This window comes from Taurulus bubalis (assembly GCF_910589615.1).
Source record: "Taurulus bubalis genome assembly, chromosome: 5".
NCBI classification, from domain to species: Eukaryota; Metazoa; Chordata; class Actinopteri; order Perciformes; family Cottidae; genus Taurulus; species Taurulus bubalis.
This window is the reverse complement of record NC_136593.1, coordinates 28,264,933-28,279,431: the sequence shown is the minus strand read 5'-3', so window position 1 is coordinate 28,279,431 and position 14,499 is coordinate 28,264,933. Positions and strand designations below refer to the sequence as shown.

Sequence of the window (14,499 nt, the reverse complement as noted above, 5' to 3'; positions counted from 1 at the left end):
CAATTATGTAAAACATTCATACTTAGATGCTTCCTGTTGCAGCCACCTGGAATTCTTAAGAACACAAATCATTAAATAAATGACAGTAAAGGGGAAAATAACCTTAACATGAGAGATTACTTACAATGTGCATTAACTGCAAGACGGAGTGACTTGAGTCTGATTTTGAAGTATCATAAATAATGGTGCTGCATGCAGAGACGTGTAAAGAGTTACTGGTTGTTAACCGAGTGTCAGTCAGCGACTATCTCCATGAGATTGGCGTGCAGGTACAGCACATGTGTGGCAGGCAACAATGTGGGCTGCAAAGGTCTTCATGACTTGATGGTGCACAGGGGAACGACGATGATGATAATGATGACCACTGCAGTGGCGATGAGAGCAGCCATCTTGCAGACCTTGGCCCGGCGGAGGTCCGCCTCTTTGCGCCGGAGGAGAGCGTCGTAGCCGGGAGTGTAAATGTCGTCCATCCAGAACTCCACGTTGTTGGGGTTCAGAGACTCCTGGGTCTGAGTAACGCGAGGCCATTTAGAGGTTATTAAAGCAGTTATACACTCATGTAGATTACATACAAATCATCATCTAATCTAAGATGTAAAAGAAAATTGTTCTTTAATCATTTATCTGTGATGTGCCATTTCATGACAATAATTGTGTTTGACTAACCCCACTTTTCTTGAGCTTGGAGGATGTTTATCAAAGTATAAAAAAATATAAAAAGTTTGTACTAATCAATCCAGAAAACGTATTACATTTACTTATTTATAGACTAAAACCAATAATAATAATAATAATAACTTTATTTATACAGCACCTTTAACAACTAGGTTTACAAAGAGCTCTACAGAGAAGCAAAGAAGACATAACTTAAATGCCGGTAAACTACAACAACAAAACCCAACAAATAACCAAAAAGAGCAAATGGAGTAGAAAAGAAACAAACAAATAAATAAAATATACAAACAAAAACAGGGGAACAAAATAACTGCATCATAGATCATAAAAGGACACAAAAGGACGACATCACTTAAAAGCAATTCTATAAAAATGGGTTTTAAGAAGTGAATGAACACTGACTTCATACAAACGATATGCTAGGAAACAGAATTGGATTCAATGTGTTGAACTGACGAACTTTTCAAAGTCAGCAGATCTCACCTGTAGGTCCATGGGGGAGATCCGTGCCTCTCGGTCGTCCACGGTCCAGATGGGCCTTCCCCTCCCCGCAGACATCCTGGGGTCCAGGATCCTCCCCGAGGTCAAGCCACCGGTCAGACTGGGGTCTTTGTGGCGGAACAGGGACGAGTTAAAGACTTGTTCCACCAGGCTGGACTTTTTGGAGATGAGGTTAGTCGTGCTGCCTGACTGATCTGCCTAGAAGGAAAATGGGCCAAACACAGATTTGATTCTGTATTATTATACAAAAGCTATGTTAACCTTTAAAATGTTTCTTTGCGTGTCTTCCATTTCATTCTCACTCTTTACTTGTTTGTAATTGTTGTGCATATAACAGTAAACAACTGGAAACTTGGAGCGTTCATTGTAAAGGTTTAAACCCACAAAGTGGCCTTAATAGTCAACCGACCACTAACTCTCAGTCTACAGCAGACCAGCAGCTTCAGGCCAAACCCATGTGGTCACACTATAGACATTTATCCCTGTTGATGATACTCATCTCTCATCGAACAGTTCATGCTTCATGCATCAGGGAACATATAGTAAAAGTACTCTACCTTTCCATGTGAAGATTGGCCGTCTTTACTTTTGGAGAAGGACACGGTCCAGTCTCTTGCAGAGTTGGAGACGTTCAGCTCTTTGGAATCAGACAGTTTTTTCTCTTCCGGCTGCGTTTTGGAGGCACGGCGAGACGACGCGTCTTTCATCCCTTCTTTCCCCGCCTGTGAGTCCGCCTGATCGTCGCTGCTCTCCGTGAGCTCCCCGGGAGTGTTCCACCGGTTCCAGTCCAGACTGCTGGTGCTGATCCCTGGAAACAGATGCTCAGACACAGACAGAGGCTGAGGCTCTGACGACTCAGAAGGGGTTATAGGGAGGCCCATGAAAGAGGAGACGCCACTGAGAGGCTCCAGCCATCGCCCACCGGTGCGTTGTCCATTACCGACGATAGGCTGCTGGATCTTTTCATCCAGCCGCTGCAGAGCAGACAGTACCTGGGAGATCTCAGCCTTTACGTCATTCAGTGAATCCAGTTGTCTTTCTATCTGGCTCATTCGCAGCAGCAGCTTACAGACGCTGGACTTGAGCCCGTCGTCGGTGCTTTCCAGAGAGTGGAAAAGCCTTGAGAGTTGACCTAGGCGGCCACGTCTGGCCTCGTGGGTGTCCTGGTTTAGCGCCCCTGATCCGTCGCTGGGGTGCAGGACTCCCGTGGAACCGCACATGCTTATGTCGTCCAAGAAACGAAAGATGGCACTGATGTCGTCCTCGCCGATGTCAGGGTCGTCTAACGAGGTCATGAAGGAGAAGCGGTCGGCGTGGACGAGGCTACGGAGGCGCCGGGTATCTGGTGGGTCAGTCTGGGTCCCTTGAGCTTTGACTCCATCGCCTCCACTTGGCAATCCACTATCCCCGCTCTCGCATCCCGAGGACCCCAATATGCTGATCGCAGGGGTTGATCGTCTTGGAAGTTGCCCCCCTTGTGATTCCATCCCCATTCCAATGCTGAGGCCTATCCGGTCCTCCAGACTGTGACTCTTGTTGCTCCAGATGGGCCTCTTGTTCCTTTGAGGTTGAAGGTGCCGGGGGGACCAATCTGGGATTCGCCGCGGTCCGAAGTAAGTGGAGGCCTGTAGGTCATCAAGGCTCTCGTGTTTAGCCCTCTGCTCTGGCGATCGGTTAACTGTTGCTCGTGTTGGGTAAGGATTTGGGATAGTCTCAAAGCTGTGATTGTCGAAGCCGTTCTCAACCTTGTTAGGACTGGGAGACTCACTGTTAACAGTCACCTGGGGTATTAGAGGCGGCTGGTTATGGAAGTCCTTCTTAAAGATGTTCCTCTTCTTGTCGACAGACGATCCCTGTTCATCTTCAAAAACCTCCATGGGCGCAGAATCTCCACTCGACTCGCTGTCCGTCTCCAACGGCAGGTAGATGTTCTTCATAACCTCGTCGGGGCTTTGACCACTCGGGTATAAATGTGTGGTGGGAGGCAAGTCGAAAGACACCGCCCTCGCTCTGATTGGAGAGGGGGACACAAGAGAAGTAGGATCGGGGGGAAGACTGGCTCGCTTGTGAGTGGAGTAATTAGATCTGGGAAACAGCAAGTGCTGATCGATCGGCCCGGCACTGGAGTCAGAGTGGGCACGCGCTCGTCCTCCGCCAGAAACGCTCAGACCGGGGTTTGGGGATTGGTCGACAGGGAGGACCGTCTGCGCTCTCATTGGTTGGCTGTCATCAGCGCCACCCGTCATCTGGATGAGATTGAAGATCGTTACGATGTCAGCAGCGACGCCTATGGGTGAAAGCCCCTGGCCTCTTGTGGAAACTCGATCTCGGAAGAGAGTAGCCGGGAAACAGGGGTCCTGGCTGGCGGCGGCAAAGAGGAGACTCCGGAGCTCCACGAGGTTCTCCAGGTCAAAGCGGGTGCTGACCATGCGGCAGAGATCCTGGAAGGTCAGCCATTGGCGCATATTGGCCAGCTCCTCCAGGATCTCCAGAAGGACCCCGGGGTATTCCTGCTGCAGGTTAGCCATGACTACTCACCTGGGGGAGGAAAGCAGGCCGTTAGTGAGGCCAACCTTATGTGTAGAGCACCTTTTATTTCAAAGGGATTTACAAAACACACACAAGACAAGATAAAAGATAAATAAACACACGTTAATATCACAAGTAAAACAAACAACACATTCTCTCTTCCTTTGATGTAAAAACATCTTTTCTTTTCATGAACGTATACCAATGGATATTATGTATTGACTATGTGTTGTATTATTATGTAAACACATATATATATATACACACACACCTTATTATATGTACCTATATATATGTATATTATAGATCATTACTCATGCTCTCATATAGCATGTTGATAATATAACACGCTGGTAGTAAACTGGACGTTTTGTATAAAAACATTTTTTTAATGATTAAACTTAGTTTCACATAGGTCCAATATCAGTGTTTCAGATGTGATCTTGTTTCATAGGCAGCATATAATCATGTAAATCGGCGACATTAGAAGTAGATAAGACATTTTCAGCTCAGATTAAAAAAGCTCTGAGTGGGGAATTTGGAAAGCGACCTTATTTTTGAGCCCTAAAATAACTGATCATCTGACCTGATGACGCCGTCACACTGCGCACATCTCCTCCTCAATGGACATTTTTTATCTTCTCATTTCTATGAACAACCCTCGAGGGCAGAGTGGCCACTTTACCAGACACGTGCTAGATGAATAAAGTGGCGTTCAGTTACTTTATTCCATCTGGAGATGAGGACATGCAGGTTTTATTCTTGGAGAGTCGATCCGCCTTTTGAGCATCATCAACTGGGACAACGCCAGTTACAGTGTTGTCAATGCAATGTGGGTTAACATCTCACCCAAAGGTGTAGCCAGTGAGTGTTTCCACCTACCTGAATCTGGTGCCAGATGAAGTCAGGCGTCCATGAAAGATGACAAATACAATCCAGTGTTACGCCGATAGTGAGTCCATACTGCTAATAGATCCGGGGCGGCTCGTGCACTGCTTTAGTGGTTTTCTCTGTTTGTAGCAGCAACTAGCCCACAGCCCAGGCAGGAGAGGAGAGACTTAGAAATCAGGTCATCTTCCCACAAGTCCTTGCAGTCCCCTAAGGGACCTCAAAATACATCCAAACGGTTTCCCCCTATCGAGAGGCGAGCGCCGACACGTGCAAAGTCAACAGTGCGCTCTCCTTTCTGATTGATACATGGGAGGAAATCACCCCGCTGGCCACACACACACACCGGTGTGTACGAGTAGGTCAAGCCCAGGAGCATATGTTCTCAGGGTGCCATAGCAGTAATTGGTTGTGTGTGCAAATTGAGCATCGGAATAAAGGGCAGATTAAAAATTGATGTTTGATAATTGACACTCCAAAGTGACAGTACGCTATAAGAGCTGAAGGAAATTACCTGCTGCCTGCACACAGAACTGTCTGCCAGACTTCAGCCCTCCCAGACTTTTCACCATTACTCTGCATTATCATCCATAAAGGGTTGTACTTAAAACTCCATTAGAGTGGGAGAAGGGCACGGCTTTCATCGGCGAGTGGTAGCACTCCGCTACAATCAGAATGGACATCTCTAATTCATCCAACAACGCACAGAGGAGCCCATCCATCATCCCATATACTCAGGAATCAATGCAGGGAATGAGCCGTGTGTGTGGGTGCAGGTGCAGGACAGGAATGTATTACTGCCAGGCTGCACACCAGGGGGACAAGCACACAAGTTAAATAATGATTTCAAAACATAATCTGCTTTTGTTTTCTCTTTTTTATTATTTCACTGCACTTTTACAAAAGTATCTAGTAATCGAGGAAAACTGATGGTTGCAACATTTCAGTGACCTACTTCTAGCACAGAAACATTTTAACTTAGACTGGACAGTCCACCTTTACATAAATTAGGAAAAGATTCCCTCCTAACGACCGAGTTGGTACAAGCAGACCAGAATTGGCTTTACAGCCTCACTGATAATAAGAGTAAATTGACGTGTGTAAACATTCCTGTGTTGAAGTTTCAGCTGAGACGAGATTCTCGGTCTCTTTTCTTCTTTGATTTCACCACTGGAGACACAAAGGTTGGCGTCAGTGAAGGATTCAAGGCTGGATCTAATGCAGGGTTCAGGGCCAGCAGGTCCAATGTCGCTGCACTCTCAACACCTGTTGACAAATGACAGCATGAAGGACAGGGCCAGAGGAGAATGCTGCGCACATATATTTACTATCCGACTAAAAAGGCGCTTACCAGCGTCGTCCTCTTCAGCGCTGGGTTCTGGGTCTGGACTGTGGAGAGACACCCGGGCCAAGGCTGCCAGCTCCGATATGAAGCTTTCTTCTGCCTCCTAATGGACACAACAACGCAGTGCTCACTGAAAATGTCCGTGCACGATCGTAAATGAAGTCGTGCAGGGAATCACAGAAAAACATACGAACCAGCAGCTGTGCTTTGATCCGTTCCATGTTCTGATCCTGGGCGACTTTCTTCTGCCTCAGCTCCTCGTATGTCATGTCCTGGTCAAGGTCACACTGCTCCAGCAGCCTGCCTTTGTGGAGTTCAACCCTGAGACACACAAAAAAATATTTGCATTTCATGTATCTAAGACCTACAGAAGTGTGTCGTGCAGACTAAGTGGTGCACGGTTGCTGCACCTCTGTTGAAACTCAGCAGAGGTGGGTTTCTTTCCCCAGTTCACCAGCTCCCTCAGCAAGGATCTGCTCAGCTGACTGCTGCCCTCTCGCCTCTCATTCACCTCTGAGGGAACAGTAACAACAACACACAGTTGATGTTGTAACTTTAAGGGTTTTTTATACAGACGTAAACATGTGCATGTGTGTGGTGACCGTCCTCTCACCCTGGTTTATGCTAAACTGATCCTGCTCTGTTGTGTGGATGATGTCCTTCAGGTGGGAATAGTAGCTTTGGACCAGAGCAGTGAGAGAATCTTTGGTCACGTACACGCTCTCCGAGGCCGCCTCCGTCAGGTGCGGCTGACGAGGAAACAAGCGTTACTCTGAGCTGCTGAGCAAACGCACCTGCAGTAGAAAGATGATTCTAATTCACAACACAAACGCCAACCTTCAGGCCGACCTCCTGTTCTGGAGGAGTCTGCGGCTGCGTGGGCGGGCTCTCCATCGCCTGTTGGATGGCGTGGCTGAGGGTGTTGCCGACCACCAGCTGCGCGTGGCTCTGGAGGAGCTCCATCCCCGTTTCCAGTTCAGACAGGAACTCCTGCTGGAAGCTGTGGCCGACCAGCTGACTCTCCGGGCCCAGATGCCTCTGTGCGAGGCTGGCGCTGCTACTCTGCGATGGGCATGGGACACGAATAGTGTTCAGTCTGCTGGGAACTCGTATGTTAGACAGGTGAATAGGAGACATATTGTAGTGTGTGATGGTTTTGAGGTGCTTACAATAATGCATTAATAAAAAGAATACATTCTTTCCCACCTTGAGAGTTAAATCGACACAGGGCTGGCTGGCTTTCCTGGCCTCTTCCATCATCCCGGCTCTGAAATCGGTCTGAGAGAGTGCCTTCAGCTTGGACAGCCTCATCTCCTTCAGCATGTGCAGACAGAAGTGCCTGACCACAAAGTGCCTCTGCACCGCCCCCAACAGGTGCTCGTGTTTCTTCTCCATCAACCTTCCCACGTGGCTGAGAAGAAGATCAGATTGCAAAATGTCCGAATAACTCATAAACATTGATTTAAATACTGCACAAGTGGATGTGTGTGTGCTGTACATCAGGTAATCTCACCTGTTGAGTGTGTAGCTCTGTCTGGCCACCATGGCCCGGAGGATCGTCATCTGTTGCTCACTCAAATGTTTGAGACAGGCCTGCACCAGAGCCATCTCCTCATTCCACACCTGCAGCAGAAGAGGCTCAGTTAGAAAAAGCTTCTCGCAAGTTTAAGATGTGCATGCATTTAAGATGTGCATGCATCTGATTCGCCAGCTGGTGTCTACCTGTCCATCGTGGTCCAGCTGAGCCCTCACGTCCTCCAGCTGCAGCTTGGTGGTGCACTCTGCTTGCTGCAGCTGTGCAGCCAGCTCCTGCTCCAGATCCGCCCACAGCTCCTCGCAGCGCTCAGCAGAGACCCTCGACTGGGCCGGGACCGAGGTGAGGAAAACATCCTTGGCTAGATCTCCGAGCCTCTTGGACCAGGAGGCACGGAGCTTCTGCAGATACACAAAAAAGAATAAGTAAGAATAAAGTAAGCGCACAAATACAAAATGCAGTTTTGGATCTTTCACCTTCCAATGGTCGCAGAGCGCTTCAGCCACCCTGCTGTCCTGCTGCTGCTCCAAGTCACACATCTGCTGCCTGTGTTTCACCAGCAGCTCCTGGTACACCTGGAGGAAAGGTTACACTTCAGACTTGGATACCAGTGTCAGTGTATAGGCCTATTTATTATATATCAGTAACCCCAGATCTACATATTGAGGTGAGGGAGACCTTGGTGAGCTGCTGCAGGTCGCTGTGAGTCCGTTTCAGCTCCAGGGTGCCGCTCTTCTCCTTGGTCTGGCTCCTCAAAAGCTTCTTCCTTTTGGACTCCATTCTGCTGCACTTTTCATCCACCAGCTCCTTCGTCTTCCTCGTGCACTCTGGAACATCAACTTTGGTATGAGCTTTGACTAGTTGAGCATTTGGGAAATAACTGCAGTTTGTAAAGCCAGCTGGAAGTTATGAATGATCGTTAACATAGATTGTTCTTGTAGTGAATGAATTACAAGAATAATGTACCAACCCAAGAGGTTTTATAATCTAATGAGGCTACTGACAGTGAAAACACCTCTATGATGTTCTATGATACATTTTCACCAATAAAGTTGTTAAACACACATGTCTTGCAATAATCCTTTCTTTCATTCTGAAGCACCAACATAAAATATTACCTTCATTGTTCATTTTCCACTATCACTCACCCACAAGAGGGATAAAAACACAACAGAAAAGTAAAATAGACACAGAGGATGAAGCACATTGTCTAACTAATGTAAACAGTTTTTAGTTGCACAAGAGTCTCGGTACAGGAATAGTGCAAAAGATATTCTGTCCTGAAAGAACCTGACTTGATTTAAGGAGGATTCCCAGAAAATGGTCTATTTATGGTTGAAAAGTATGCTAGACATTGTCTACTGCTACTTGCCACCAGAAACTAGTTACACACACTAAACCTTGGTCAGTATTTGGATAACTGCTTTCCTAAACTTACTAAAAAGACTGTGCGTTGCAGTGAATTGCCGGAGATGAATCTGAAATGTTCCCGTGACTCTCCTCACCCTCAGTGCACTGCTGAAGGCCTTCGGTCAGAGTGGCCTGAACCTCTGAAAGAATCTTTTCCATGTGGCTGAAAGTCAAGACGTCGTCGCTCGTCAGCTGCTCCAGTGTTGTCGCTATCAAGCCCTGCCTCAGAGACGCCTCCCGGTTCAGCAACACAGGCTGGGACTGAAGAAGCCCCGTCAGCTCCTCCCACCACAACAACTTCTGCTGAATACCCTGAGAGAAGAGGAAAATACATTTTCCTTTCGGGTATCCAGTTCCTCGCACGACGACACGAGGGATGAGAAGCAGAATGAATGGCGTGGTAACGAATAACGAGCCTGGCTTTACCTTGAGATCATCTTCCTGTGTGTTCACCAGGTGGGTTTCTACCAACAGAAGACTCTGGGTGAGAGAGAGAATCACATCCTGGGCCTCGTCTGGAGAGAAAATGCTGATCTTCTTCAGCAGATGCTGGCACAAGTCCTCCACCTGTTTGCTGAAACATCTGGACTGTGAAGAGACACGGATATTAGCTTTCCCTTCTGAACGGTCAGTGTAAATACTCATGAACTTAGTATATAAGGAGTACTAGGGTAACTGTTAAATTATTTTCTCTCTGGGGGTTTCTCCTCATTTTTACCACTTGAAGGCCATGTTCAAGAAGATCCTTCTGAGCGCGCTCTATTTCCTCCAAAGTACAGGGAGCATCATCCTTTTTCTCACCGGCAGTGTGGCCTGTAGGCAACGGTTTCTTCAGCTCATTCAGTTCCTGAAATGACAGATGACAACAGATGTATGTATGTATGCATGTATTTATGCATGTATGTATGCATGCATGTACGTATGTATGCATGCATGCATGTACGTATGTATGTATGTATGTATGTATGACATTTACATATCTTTTAGGGGTCAATTTTTGCCCCCACCGACTGAAATCCAGGGGCATTTTAATAAAAATTGGGGGCACTTTTTGAAAGTTGTGAAATAACATTTAACCTTTGTTCAAAATAATAAATATACTTATTTAGGCTTACACTATATGAGCATATCATCAAATGGCAACAATAAGACTATTAGGCAGTAGTCTACAGATTCAAAGTGTTTTCTTTGATTTTTTAAACAAAAGAACAAACAGAAAACAGAAATCAGACAATCAAATTGAATTGTATTCTTATTTCTTTCTAGTAATTCATTGTTGTTACATTTTTTTAAACTATTATAACTTTTTTTTATAATTCAAAATTATATTTATTGATTTTTTTGTTACCTTAATCACGTTGTACCTGCTAGGGGTGGGAATCACCAGAGGTCCCTCGATTCTATACTATCATGATACTATGATATATTGAGTATTGCGATTCATTCCCTTTTTTCCACCGCAAATTGTCCCCAAAGGAAAACTTCCGTCAACATATTGTATCTAAGAAGATCAAGTTTCATCTCACTTCCATCATTTTTATTGCAGCAAAATGTGATTGTCAAGCAGACAAACTGACCAACATGTCATCAATGTTGTCAGTGAGCTGGATGCGCCGAAGAGGGGGCGGGGCTTATCTCTGTGCAAGCAGTTTTCATTTACGCCTTCCACCATGGAAATATCCACTCTTTCTGCTTCATACTTGTGGAAATCCCCAAAACGCCCTCGTGTCTGGGTTCATAATATTATCCGTAGCCACACAGCTCGGTGGATGTCACGCGAGGAAGTGCGTCTGAATGGCGGCCGCTTCCGGCGCTGCTAGAGGACCAGCAGCCAGTTTGATGCTTTTTCTAACGTCTTTGAGCAGCGGCGTGTCAGCATGTTGTCCTGTGTGTTGCGCAACAGCGCTACGAGTGACAGGAAGTCCAGACGGTTGATTTAAACACGGACGGCGCATTTCTAATTTCTAAGTTCATTACATTTCTAAGTTCATTAAATTATCATAATTATTAGAGGAAATTATGGGGGCATTTTTTGCCCCTCTCCTAGCGATATCAGGGGCAAAATTATATTTCTTAGGGGCAGTTTTGCCCTTTGCCCTCGTGTATTTCCGACACTGGTATGCATGTATGTATGTATGCATGTATGTATGTATGCATGCATGCATGCGTATGTATGTATGTATGTATGCATGTATGTATGCATGTATGTATGTATGTATGTATGCATGCATGTATGTATGTATGCATGTATGTATGTATGCATGTATGTATGCATGCATGTATGTATGTATGCATGCATGCATGCATGTGTATGTATGTATGTATGCATGTATGTATGTATGTATGTATGCAATAATAGACATCTGCTCTGGCCCTACCTTTTCTTGCATTTGAAGAATATTCTTGGAGAAGTCAGCATCATTTTTGTCTTTTGGAAAACGACCACTGAATATTATTTTGACCATTTGGAGAAACATCTACAGCAGGAAAAAATAAAACAACCATTTTTGCCTTTTGAACTTTGACACACTACAGAACATATACTACATAAATATTATAACACTGTTAAAGAAAAATGGTAAAAACGCACCAGGCATTTGTCTTCCTGAAGCTGGGAGCAGTGTTGTTGGATGTCCTGCAGGGCCAAACAGTAAAGGCTGATCCTACCTTCAAAACTGAAGAGATAGCACGAGTGTTATTGCCTCCAGAGAACTGGGTTTGTGCATAGTTGCTGTAAGATAAAGGTGCATGGCTCAACCGTTAGAGGCTACTGGTTCCTACCCCGGCTGTGTGAGTGTGTGTGGGTAGTGAGAGACCCTGGTGAAGCTCTGGTTCTGCAGGCTCTTGGGGAACAGCGAGGACGAGATGAACTGACTGCTGTCGTCGTTGTCCTGCTCCTGACTCAGAGACTCTCCGTCCGTGGAGGAGGATGACTCATCGTTAGGCATTGCTGGCAACTTGGAGTGCTCATGCAGTGATGGATTGGACGCTCCGTCTGCTAAAGGCTGACAAATTCAGGGAAAAGTTGCAGATAAGTGAAGTAATCATAAACCAATTGATTGAAACTTACTCTATTTAACCTTTCTAACACAGGGATTGGTGAGCAACCGTTTACTATTTTCTGTTCTGTCACCACTTCTATTAAACAGCACAAATATTGCTTATCCTTTTTCTGCAATACTGTTTAGTTTACTTATTTGTTCTTAAAAAAGCCCATGTATTAAGCATTTATTATTTTGTGAAGAGACTATTACCTTGTGTACCGTGGTGATAAGCTGTAAATTTATGACACTTACTCTGTATTTTTGGTTGATGGGATAAACCACCTTTGCTCTGGATGCAAAAGCAGCCACATCACTGCTGACGGGCGGCTTCTTCTTCTCCTGGAGGAAACAGACGCAATCTGTTAGTGGGATGTTAAACATCAGAAATGGGTAACCCCGAATGAAGCATGAATGTATATGTGTATGTCAGAAATGTACTAGTTTATATAATCCCTATCACATACAACATCCACCTGTTTTAAGATACAACAAGTCCCAGACGTGTGTTAGATGTTAAAGAGTACAATACCTTGTCGTGGGCGGTGCCGCTCGGCGCCTCCTTTCTGCTGCTGCTCACACAGTCACTTTGGTTGTTGTCCAACTCCCCGTCATCCGGCTCAAGCAGCCGCCTCGCGTTGTAGCCCTGAACGGGACGACGCACCAGAAATAAGTCTCTCCAAGGGGGGAATAGTGCCGTGGACATTTGTCCAATACATCAAAAACAAACATACATCAAAAGGCCACTGACGCACCATGAGAGTGTGGTTTACACAGGCAGGAGAATGCATTTTCATTTAATTCATTTTACTTGTATATACAAGCCCAGGTGCATGCTGGTCCTGTACCTGCTTACTCCTATATATAAGCCCAGGTGCATGCTGGTCCTGTACCTGCTTATTACCTATATACAACCCCAGATGCATGCTGGTCCTATACCTGCTTACTTGTATATACAAGCCCAGGTGCATGCTGGTCCTGTACCTGCTTACTCCTATATATAAGCCCAGGTGCATGCTGGTCCTGTACCTGCTTACTGCTATATATAAGCCAGGTGCATGCTGGTCCTGTACCTGCAAACTAGACAACAACTAATAATTAAACTAAACAAAAAACTATCAAAAGAAAAAGCTATCAAAATATATAAACAAATCTAACGTAAATAAGCAAACATCTAGAATAACTATCACATCCTCAGTACAATGTAAAAAAACCTTTGCACATCTTTTATTTTCTTATAGAATTGCCACTTTTATTGTATAATATATACTTGTTCTCTGTTTGTTGTTTACCATATGTATCTATTAGTATTATTATCTATTATTGCATGTTTATTGTTCTTATATTTGTATGTAATATATATGTATTTGTATTGTTTTATTCTATGTTTATTGTCATGCACCTTTCACCAAGTCAAACTCCTTGTATGTGCAACATGACCCTGATTGTGACGCTACACAACACCACGTGTGAAACGATGAGAGAGTGTCGCAGGAGGGAGAAGAGGCTGCATGGCGTCCTCACCTGTCTGGTCAGCAGCAGCGGCTTCAGGCAGAAGACGTACAGCAGCGCCGCGGCCGCGAGCCCAGAAAGCCCCCCGCAGCTCGCGGCCGCGGCCAGCAGACCCGCGGACACGCGCAGCGCCTCGGCGAAGCTCACCAGCAGGTCCGCGGCGCATCCCGCCAGCAGCTCATCCGTCATCTCTCATCACTGTCGGCAAACTTCAAAGTTCATGCAGCTCTGCTCGTAACATGAATAACTCATAACTCATCTGGAGGAGCGCGACGGTTCTTCCCTCGCGCGCGGGTTTAAGTGCTTCTTCAGGTTTCACGCGCTCAAACATTAGAAACATACAATGTGAAACTACTTCTTCCAACAAAAAACATCTTCTCCCCCATAAACGACCAACTCAGTGTGACTGACTGTTAGCCAATGGTGGTCCCGAGATCCAAAACCTCGACTTTAACCGGAAGAGAGAGGAATCCTCCTTCAGTATTAAAGCACAGTCGTTATTCTTGGTCGACATGAGTGACAAAGCACGTACAATAACGTCGAGACAAATACAAGTGCATAATATGATAATATAATACATATTATTTTGTTATTTTGTTGCATATTCATCTGTTTTCAGGTAACGGGCTCGACTATGACATTTTATTTTGAAATCCGCGACCGGAAGCTCTTAACCCTCCTTGAGGAGTTGCCCGTTTTTCTTCCCAAGTTTTGGGAAAATGTTCTCCGAAGTTGTGCGCTGACCTTGTTGGTGTTTTGAAATGGCGTCCGCAGCTTTCTGCTCACGGGTTCGAGGCTCTTGCGGCAACGAATGAACGTTTCCAGGAGAAGTCTGCGGGGATGTTGGTGTTCCGGTTGGGCTCCAGCCTCCTCCTCTGGGTCCTCGCTGCGGGGCATCCGCGCTGCTCTAACGGGAGCGTTGCTGCTCGGGACGCATCGTGGTGCACAGCTGTAGCACCACGGGAGGTGAGTGACCTCCTGGGGATTAACAATATGCATAATAATAAGAAGAGATCATTGATTTTGTTTGTTCCCTGAACCTCATTCTAGCATGCACTGTTTTG

At 45.8% G+C, this 14,499-nt stretch overlaps 2 protein-coding genes across 2 annotated transcripts; both read right to left on the bottom strand.

The window, feature by feature from the left end:
* Positions 1-314: 314 nt before the first annotated feature.
* On the bottom strand, positions 315-3,704 carry LOC306736525 (major intrinsically disordered Notch2-binding receptor 1-like; the record flags this gene model as incomplete). The annotated part of the gene is made up of 3 exons (XM_079218170.1): positions 315-509; positions 1,159-1,374; positions 1,734-3,704. The coding sequence occupies 3 exons, from the start codon at positions 3,702-3,704 to the stop codon at positions 315-317; spliced, it is 2,382 nt and encodes a 793-aa protein (XP_079074296.1).
* A 1,786-nt stretch (positions 3,705-5,490) lies between these two features.
* On the bottom strand, positions 5,491-13,624 carry evc (EvC ciliary complex subunit 1; the record flags this gene model as incomplete). Its single annotated transcript, XM_079218831.1, has 20 exons — positions 5,491-5,859; positions 5,945-6,041; positions 6,133-6,259; positions 6,349-6,451; positions 6,552-6,687; positions 6,776-7,000; positions 7,145-7,349; positions 7,452-7,561; positions 7,661-7,873; positions 7,949-8,047; positions 8,151-8,299; positions 8,978-9,194; positions 9,309-9,470; positions 9,601-9,729; positions 11,261-11,359; positions 11,473-11,557; positions 11,664-11,887; positions 12,179-12,265; positions 12,456-12,569; positions 13,448-13,624. The coding sequence occupies 20 exons, from the start codon at positions 13,622-13,624 to the stop codon at positions 5,717-5,719; spliced, it is 2,901 nt and encodes a 966-aa protein (XP_079074957.1). The 3' UTR covers positions 5,491-5,716.
* Between the last annotated feature and the right edge of the window lie 875 nt (positions 13,625-14,499).